The sequence below is a fragment of the Pygoscelis adeliae genome, unplaced genomic scaffold (assembly GCF_000699105.1).
Source record: "Pygoscelis adeliae isolate BGI_AS28 unplaced genomic scaffold, ASM69910v1 Scaffold663, whole genome shotgun sequence".
Taxonomy (NCBI): domain Eukaryota; kingdom Metazoa; phylum Chordata; class Aves; order Sphenisciformes; family Spheniscidae; genus Pygoscelis; species Pygoscelis adeliae.
The window spans coordinates 92,224-102,007 of NW_008824486.1; the positions used below are offsets into that span (position 1 = coordinate 92,224).

At 52.0% G+C, this 9,784-nt stretch overlaps 1 protein-coding gene across 1 annotated transcript in view; it reads right to left on the reverse strand.

Annotated features, from left to right (window-relative positions):
- Positions 1-477: 477 nt before the first annotated feature.
- Positions 478-9,784, reverse strand: part of RTN4RL1 (reticulon 4 receptor-like 1) — a 25,713-nt gene continuing 16,406 nt past the window's right edge. The window contains exons 2-3 of the mRNA XM_009321419.1: positions 4,955-5,055; positions 478-1,829 (exon numbers count right to left, since the gene is read on the reverse strand). Of these exons, the coding sequence (XP_009319694.1) occupies positions 478-1,829; positions 4,955-5,055 (1,453 nt within the window). The remainder of the gene's footprint in view (positions 1,830-4,954; positions 5,056-9,784) is intronic.

Sequence of the window (9,784 nt, forward strand, 5' to 3'; positions counted from 1 at the left end):
CATCGGTATCAGTGTCCTTGCACTCACTTTCAGAGAAATAGCGTAGGCTTAATTGGTGATCATTTTTACAGCAATTATGTTCCTTTCGGTAATTGGAGGGGTCGTTCAGAGCGCTCTCAAATGAACGGGATTTCACAAGAGCATGGATACAGTCCGTTTGTCTGGTTGTTGTCACCAGCGAATTGGCTACTGTCCCTGTTATCTGGGTTTTTGTAAGGTTGGCTTTCTTTTGTTGTAGGTGCTCGGTTAGGCTGTTTGTGACAAGGTGTGATAATGCCTTTTAATCCGCTCCCGCTGCGTTCGGCACAGTCCGCGTTGGCAGCCCGGCCGGGCACGGAGAGACCATCAGAAGCCGAGACAACGTTCTTCCCTTCGCCAGGCCAACGCTCGCCACGTACAAAAAAAGAAGAAGAAAAGAAACTCTGGTCCTTTGTAGATTGGTGGCAGTACAGATTCGCTCCATCCGCAGCCGAGGGCTCAGCGTATGACGGCCGCTAACACCATCATAAAAACCAGGAGCGATGCCCTGAGCCCCGAGCAGCCGGCTGCCTGCTGGACCCCGCTGGGGGGGCGGATGGGCGTCCGCCGGGTACACTTACCCTTGCGTTTGGGGGGGAGCGTTGGCATCACCCCGAAACTGAATTTGTGCTGATAATCAGGCACATAGTCTGGAACCTCCTGCCCGTTTTTCCGCGGCCCCAAAGATACCGGTTTAGAGGTTCTGTTACGGCTTTTGTGGCTGGTGCAGTTCTTGCCAGGTTTGCGATAGCCCGGCCGGGAGCTGGGGGGGGCGGCGGGCTGGCTGCTGTGCAAACTGTTCTCGGCCCCTCTCTCCTTCCCCTTCTCCTTGGAGGAATGGTGAGGGTGGTGGGTTTTGGAGGCTCCTCTGTCTGCTGTGGAGAAAGTATGTGTTTTTATCTGATGGAGCGACTCGGACCCTGAACAGTTCCTAAAGTCTTCTGCTCTTAGCACCTTGAGGTCCTTGCCGTGCATCTGCTCGGGAGACTCGCAGATGACGCTGGAGCTGGAGCCTCTGAACCTGTGCAGCCATTCCCAGAGCGAACGGGCTTTGCAATCGCAGCTCCACGGGTTCCCGTTCAGCCTGAGAAACTCCAGGGCTCCCAGGTGGGCCAGGCAGTCCCCCTGCAGCTCCGAGAGGCTGTTATTGAACAGAAAAAGGGTGGTCAATCTTCGGAGGTCATGAAAAGCCCGCCTGTGAATCCACTGCAGCTGATTTTGATGGATGAGCAGCCGATCCAGGTTTATTAGTCCCCTGAACGTGTTCTGATGGAGGCTCCAGAGCTTGTTTCCATGGAGAAAAAGATGGCTGAGGTTAACCAAGTCAACAAAAATATCATCCTGAAGGAACTCGATGTGGTTGTCTTGCAGGTAAAGGTATTGCAGGTTGTGGAGGCCACCGAATATCCCACTGGGGAGGGAGCTCAGCCCGCACTTGTACAGATACAAGGCATGGAGTTTCACCAGCCCTTGGAAAGTGTCTGCAGCTAAAGCCCTTAAGTAGCGGTTGTCCCCCAGGTCCAGCTCTTCCAGGTTGACAAACCCATCGAAGGTGTTGGGGTCGATGAAGGTGATGTTGTTGGAGTAGATCCAGAGGGTGACCATGGAGGGGCTGAAGTGGCCTCGCAGCAGCAAGGTGATCTGGTTGTTCTGGAGGAAGATCCTCTCGCTGTCCTCGGGGATGCCCTCGGGGATGGTGACGAAGTTGTGAGCCTGGCAGCTGACGGTCATCGGGGACGGGTAGCACACGCAGTCGGTGGGGCAGCCCAGGGCGCCGGGCACCTTCAGCCCCAGCAGCACCAGGAGCAGCTCTGCAAACCCCCCTGTGAGGAGAGAGGGGAGAACGGCGTCAGCGGGGACTCAGGCACCCCCCCTCGCCCACCCATCGCTGCCGTGGGGACTATTCCGGGTGAAAAACGCCCCCGATTAACTCAGCCCTCCTCTCTGCTCATGAATTACCCATGGAAACGACTGCAGCTGTGACGAGTGGGCTCATCACCCACGGTAGTTTAAACGTGACGTATGGAGTACTCCCTGCCTCCTTGCCCGCCTTGCCACAGGCAGGCGGTTGTGCTCCCAGCCCCAACCGGGCAGGAGAAACTTTCTCGGGGGAATTCACGCTGGCAGTGCAAGCAGCAAAGCCCTTTGCCTGCAGGCAGGCAGCGCAGTCGGGGGAAAGGCGGTTGTACAAATGTGTGAGAGCAAACAGAGGAGAGGCAAACCCTCATAGGTGTCCAGCCCTCCTGCAATGCATCTCTTAAATCGCCCGTGCTTCTGTATCGGAGGGGAAAAGCTTTAGCAATTCCCAGCGAATCGCCTAAAATTACACGTGTGCGGCGCATCTGCACAGCACACCCAGCTCCCGCAAAGCCGCAGACCCATCCCCACCATCTCTTTTTACTACAGTTGTTAGACACCTCCATCCACCCCGAAAACCAAGTGATTTACAGGAAAATATGTTGTCAGCAGTTGGTGGAAAAGGCTGAGCTGAGAACTCCGTTTGGAAGTGGGATGCTCAGACATATTTTTAAATGGATGTCCTGTGGCAAAGCATATTGCATCCTCTAATGCTACAGTATGTGCTTCTGACCGGGGCTTTCTCGCTGCAAAGAAGCGGTGAGCAAGGCAGTAATCATCCCCTCCCTCTGCTCAGCTCTCGGAGTGCCGGTTTCACCGCCCCGTTCCCGTCTCGCTCCCACTCCTCACACCAGGCTTGCTTTCAGGCTTATTCCTTCTGCGCCGAGTGGCTTTTCAGACTCATTGCACCAGAGTTGTCATTTCTCATTCAGATTTTCCTCCTAGATTTGGCTTTTTCCTCTTACACACAGAATTTGCTCATGTCTAGTGAATTCTGCCTCTGGACTTTACAGGGGAAAGGAGTAACATCGGAGCAGCGTACAGCTGCCGGTGCCATCCTGCCCACGAGTCCTCGCCTTGCACTCGGCTTGTAATAATCTGAAAAACGAGAGTGGAAGTGGAGTTCATCTCCAATTACTCCACATCGTTATTACCAGCTAGTCCATGAGCCTGGACCCCTTGGGCTTTTACAGTCCCTCTTTTCAGCGCCTACAGCTGAATGCAAGTGGGAGGCAAAAAACCCTCACTGTTTTCTTATTAATTGTGTTTGAAATACAACTCCGTGGTTACCGTTGCCTTTTGCCTGGTATGGAGATCTATTACCATATAGGTAACAGCAGGTGACCCGTCCATCTGGACCCATCCTTTCAAGGCAAAGTTGTCACTTTTTCAGATAAACTGGGTTATTTGGACTCTCCATAAATCACCAGTAAGAGGCAGTCACCTCTGACTAGGCTGTTAATAAAAAGAAAAAAATAGCATCGCTAGCCAAAGCGTTGCACCAAGCCTTGGCTGCGATGAGACGGGGGGAACTTCTTCCAGGCACTGCCCTTCAGAAATTAAGCATCGGCTACCAGGAGGGATGTCTCATTCCTGCGCCGCTGCCAGAAAGGGGCTGCAAGTCGGGAAGGTTTAATTCGCGACAACTCCTACGGCTGTGTAGAAAAAGGAACGTTCTCCAAGTCACCGCCGTACCATTTTGGCTTTGCTGTCGTGCCTTTGCAATGAGAGAGGGGCTGTGCTGGCGGGAGCATCGTGCCAGCGCTGACTATCAAGCGCTCCCTGCCAAAACAGGAGCCCTTGCTGCAACTCGCCATGCAAGCACAGCCTGGCAAACAGCGGTATCCTGAGGATATTGTGATTATCCGAGTGCCAGATAATGATGGTAAAGATAAAACTACGTTTGCAGATACATTCTGCTGGGTTTTTTACCCACAGATGCGCTTCGCCAAGGTGGGACGGCTCCACGTTCCCCGTCGTACCTCTGTGACACTGAAGTACGAAGCCTTCTGTAGGTCTTATGTTTATTAGTAAAATCCTGCCAGGCACAAGCGCTGTGACGATCTCCCACATGCGGAGTCTGTTATTGCAAATACCAAATCACAAGGGTCTGAATCAATAAACCATCTCCCAGCTATAAGCAGCAGGTTGGAAGATTACATATTGCTTCCAAACAACAGTTTTATGCACTCTTCCGTGACACGACAGTTGCCAGGCTAACGGGATTACTGACGGGAGGTGGAGCCAGGCAGGGATCTCGGAGCGTACAAGATTTCACGTATAGGGATGGTGATGACAGGCAGCTGTTAGCAATGTGCGGCGATGGACGAAGGCAGCCTGGGTCTCCCTGGAGCATGGCCAAGGTAGAGGCTCCTGCCGAAAGGGAGCGTGGCGTTTAACGGCTCCCTGCCTGCAGGGATAACTCCGCAGGAAAAGGTCAGAGGGAACCGAGTCCATCTCTTTAATTAACAGGCGTTTGTGAGTTAATGGCTGGAGTTCCTATGGAGAGGGAGATGTGACTCCCACAGTCGTGGATGGCGGTGGGGATAGTCTGGGGTGTTTCTGGTTCTCAGCTTCCCAGGAGTAGGATGGTAGGAAGAAAAGCCAGGGGTGTCTTCCCACCTGTGTGCTGCACTTTGGGGGTAAGGAGAATGGGGAAACAGAAAGATGGATGCTTAGAAAAAATAATAATTAGGTGGGCAGGACTTGGAAAGAGGAAACGTGTGGATGCACTATGGGTGCATGGTCTCATCAAGGATGCTTTCCCTCCAAGCCCATAAAACCTGCCGATTGCCTAGTGCTGTGAGAAGCTGCTCCTGGGATGCCCTGGGCTTGGTCACAGTTTAGATCCAGGTATGAGACCCCTAGAGACAAACAGGCTGTGGTCATGCAGCCATGAAGCTCCTGAGGCTAGTAACACCAGCATCGTGATGGCCAGCAGCTGAGCCCACCGGGACGAGACAGCCGGGAGCGCTTGAGTGTCGCTGGGCTTCCCAGGCTGGAAAGCACTGGTGGGACCTTCCTGGAGGTCCCAGCCCGGCTCCCCGGGGAGACTTAGACCCTGCCTAACTTGTTGAACTCGTTATTCCTGACACAGCCCTTTTGACTTCATCTTGTAAAGGTTGCGAGGCAGATGGAGGGTCACCGGCACGTGTGTCGGAGCTCACCAGGGAGGGAGACCTTCAAAAGCGGCACGGAAAAATCCTACAGAAACCTGCCGGTGAAGAGAATAAAACCAAAGCCCTGCTGACACGGATAAAACCAGCAAGGGGGTGTTTATCTCCTGGCTTTCTCCCACTGATGCGCTGTGTCACCCTGGCTTCTGCCCGCCGTGCCCTTCTGCTGCCTCCTGCTTTTGACTGGGGTTTCAGTGATTGGAATGAATTCGTCCGACTGTCCAAACCATTTCCCATGTAGCATCTCTCTAATTGGGCATTAATTAGGCATCAGTTAATGAATGCTTGAAATAATTTATCTTTGGATGCGTCCAGTTTGCAGTCTTACTTTTAACAGCATTAGACTCATTATTAGATTAACATCATTATAAATGTTCTCCATTACCTGCTTGTTTCCATTGTCTTAGCCTTATTACTGAGAGTGAAAATCACTCCTCCCGCATGCATTATTGATGAGTAAGGACTTTCTATATGTAGCATGGGATTAATTGTTATACAGCGTAATGCATTTAGCGTGAAGCCTCAATTTGTGCAAGAGCCGAAAGCGGCCAGAAGAATGCAGACGCCCGGAGCCAGCGTGCTCGGCCAGACACAGCACATCTCTCTCCAGCCCAGACCAGGTTCTTCCCGGACCGGTGCCAGCACAGGAAGAAATTTTTTTTTAAAAAAAGCCGGTTTGATACCCAGGATCGGGGTGGGGGGGCGGAGATTTGAAGGGTTGGAGCACTTCTCTGCCACCGCAGCAGGGACGCTGGCCTCGGCTCTGCTCGGCGGGCAGCCTGTCCCCACGGCACTGCTCGATCCAGAGAGCAGGGTGTACCTGTGCCGGCAGTTTTCTTGCATTTTAAGGCTTTTAATGCTTTACTGTATCTCGGAGCAAGGCAGAGCCTTGGTTTATTTAGGAAGACGTAATGCCACTTATTTTCATCAGGCGTCTCAGGCTCAAGGGGAAGAAATGACTTAGGACAAGAGTAGATGCTTCAGCCCCAGGGGGGATGCACCTGCAGAGCCCCCCAAAAGGCAGCCCTGCCACGAGCCCTCGCCACCCCCTGCCCGTTCCCTCTTCGCGAGCTGCTTTTCTCGGATGGACGCTTTCACCGCTCCCATCCGGACAAGCTATATGGGTCACGGCCCGTCTAATTCTCCGGCAGGATCTGGTCTCGAGGATGGAGCAGGTTGCTTCTCTTTCAAATCTCTCCTAAACCGCCATCTGCTGTGGGAGACCCATCTTAGCTCACGTCTACATGCAACTTGACTGCATGCTCACTGTGTCCATTACCGGTGCTGCTCAAGCTGTTAGATTTATAAGCTCTTTAGAGCAAAGCCCTCGTCTTCTGGTTGCTGATTTATATATCTTTACTGCCATAAAACACTATGTATAGCTACTACATAATATAAATAATAATACTTAACCAGAGCGAGCTACAAGTGGGGACAAAGCATCTGGCTTCTGCTCGCAGCCGGTATTATCAAAAAGGCAGAAGCTCACTCATCACTCATCCTCTTCTGAGGCCAAATTCACACCTGATGTAACACCACCACCTCGCTGTCAACGGGCTCCAGAGAGAGATTTTCCTGCCCCGTTCACACCCTGGATCTGTCAAAGGATGCCTTCTAAATCCACCCCGAGTGAACTGGAGCATAGAGACACGACCACGACCCCCAGGGGAAAATACCCTTTGAAACTTGGGAGCCAACTCAGAATGGGATGTTTGCACCGCCATAGAGAGAAACTGTTGTTTAGGGAGAAGAAGAAGCCTCAAATATTCACCATTTCATCTGCCAAGTGAAGGACGATGAAAGGCAAGGCCGGGGCAGCAACGGCAACTGAGTGCGAGCCAAGAGTGAAACTTCAGATCTGGGACAGTTCGACAAAGCAGTGTCAGACCTCTGCTTAGTAGCTGCGGGGTTTTTTTTTTTCTCCTCTTTTTTTTGCAACACAGAGGATGAAATAAACAAGCCCATCCTGACTGTCACAAAGACTAAACTCCCCGGTGAGCAGCAGCTTGCTTTCAGCCTCTCTGCAAAGCCCCTTAGGTGCTGCCCCGCGGTCCTGCCGTCCTCGCCAGCAGGAGCATCCTCGGTGGGTTTGCTCCCCGCAGCATCGGCTGCAGCTCCCAACGCCGGGACACGGCACGGGGCTTCGCTTTCTGCGCGAGCTGCCTTTCAGCCAGAGTGGCAACCACCCATCTACCTTCATTTTTTTTTTTTTTTTTTTTTGCGAACGGTGTCATAAATAACTGACAGATCCCAGCTGTTTGGAGTTATGGTTTCTGATGGAGTGACAGCTGCTCCCAATCCCCCAGTCATCACCCCGGCAGTTCTGGAACATTTCAGCAACATAAAAATCATTGGAGATAATTTCAGTTTTGCATAATTTGGTTAGGCAAGCTGTGATTTAATGGCAATTATGACCTCCGAGGCAGAAGATGAGCTTGGAGGCTACTGGCTTCACACGACTTTAGCTCAGGGTGCAGCGTCAGGGATGTTCCAGGGAGAAGGTACTACAAGAAAAAAAATCCTTCTCCAGCAGCTGGAAGTCGCGTTTCTTTGCTGGCAAGTGGAAAGACCGTTCCCAGAGGAAGAAGCACACAAGGAAATTTGGAAGGAATATTGCTAAGGAAAGCTTTGGGAAGAGGCTGGTGCCAAAAGATGCATCGGGAGGTACCTTTTAAAGAAAAGCCGGGAAAAGCCTTTAGACTGGGGAGTGCTGCAGCCCCTACGAACCCTTCTGCAGCACCAGTATCTCCTGTGTTAACTGGACTCCCTCCTGACCCCACTTTGGTAGCCCCAACGTTAAAAAGCAAATCCTCCTCGTGCGGCCGGGATGGGAGAGCCAGCCAGCACCGGGAGGGTGCCATGCCCTTTGCAGGCAGCTGCCTGCTTTGCAGGCACTACCCATTGCTCTCCCCTCTTACGGGGTTTCTCTTCCTCTGGGCTGTGTTGCCTCCTCTCCCGGGTGCTTCTCGGCCACCCCGGAGCCCCCTGGTTTGCGTTTCTCCAGCGGTGACTGGCTGGAGCAAAGCCTCGGTCGGGCAGGCTGTGCCGGGCAGGCAGTTGAGGATGGAGAACCGTGCTCAGGAGCTCTGAGGACATCACGGTGCTTTAAGAGGAGCAAAATGTTGCTTAACGGCAGAAGTGGCTTTTGTCTGGAGCCGAGAAGGTCCAATTTCCCCTCCTCCATCACTGCTGTCAACCAGCTTGGAGTTTGCTGTGAACTAAAGCTCAGGGCAGAGACTGGGGTCAGCAGCACCCCAAAATCAAGTCCTTTAGGGTGTCTCAAGTCCATTTTACATTTGCTGACCCGGTATCTGGAGCTATTCACCTTCCTCCATGAAAGTCGAGGCCAAGGTCACCTGGAAGTTTCTGGATGGTGGTCATTAACTCCTATTGCAGTTTGAAACCAGACCATAAATTTCATAGTGTAATAATGTAAAAATCAATAACTCTGTTTGAAACAATAGCTTTGTCTTCCATTTCAGCCGGCTCTGATACCTCCCCACGGACCGCGTCCCTCTGAATCACACAAATAAAGAGAGGAGCGATGGGTGGCGGGGCAGCTGCTCTCCCGCCAGGTGCCCGGCCCCTCCATCGTTACAGATTCCATTAGTTAATTTGTTCCTCTCCTGCAGTTAAACTCGAGGGTGATTTAAAAGGAAAAAAAAAAAAAGGGGGAGCCTTTTACGCTCAGTCTCTTTGGCATCCTGTCCGATGCAGCGTCCCTGAGGCTTTCCATGCGAGGGATGCCCAAGCCCCCGCTGCCCATCGCCACGGGCAGCGCAGCCAAAACCCAAAATGCTCCTGGAAAGATGCAGCATCAAAAAAAAATTGAAGTCTGTTCTTTTCCAGCTCTGGCTTTCCGGGCAAGGGAGGTCTGGCTTCCTTTGCTTGCTTATTTTCCGTTGTTTGCTGTAGCACTGGCTCGAAATATACATCGAGAGGCAGGATTGTCTTTCACATGTTGGTGGATGTGTGATCCTCAAAAACAAATTAGCACCGATTCACTTCTATATAGAGCGCAGCCATCAGGGAATCACTCCTGAATTCACAGCGAAGGAAAGTAATAATGCTTCCAGCGTGCTAATCCTCTCCGAGAGCAGCCCCTGAACTCTCTCCTGGTGCTGGAGGCACCACTGGAAATTACAATTGTACTGAAAAAATAATAAATAAATACAGGAATTGGCAGGGTTTGTGCTGGTCCAGAGGATTTGTACCCTAATGTGGAACTCCCTGTTTAATTAGCACTCCTCTCTCTGTCTGCATCTCCTCCTCCCTCTGCTCGAGCTAAAGAAAAAGGGGGGGAAAAAAAAGGAGGCCAACGGTGGAAGTGGCTGTGGGATTGGAAACTCGGGTATAGAAACTTGTTTAATTTAAATGCTTGTTTCAGGACTAACATATGCAGAAACAGAGGGAGTGTAGAGTGTGTTTTCCCCATGTAATCTGCTCTGCTTAACCCCAGTTTGCAGCACGCCTTCCACTGCAGCGATGCCCTTGGGAGTACAGCTGCAGTCGGATGCTGCCGGTCCTACGGCCGCAGGCACAGGGCACAAACCCGGTACCTCGATGCAGAGCCTAAAAGCCAGCATTTGGGGGAAGATTATCTAAATCAGAGGCTGGGCTGCTGCTTGCATGTGGTTGGAGGCAGATCTTTAGAGTAGAGTAGAGGGGAAAGGGAAAGGGAAAGGGAAAGGGAAAGGGAAAGGGAAAAGGGAAGGGAAGGGAAGGGAAAGGAA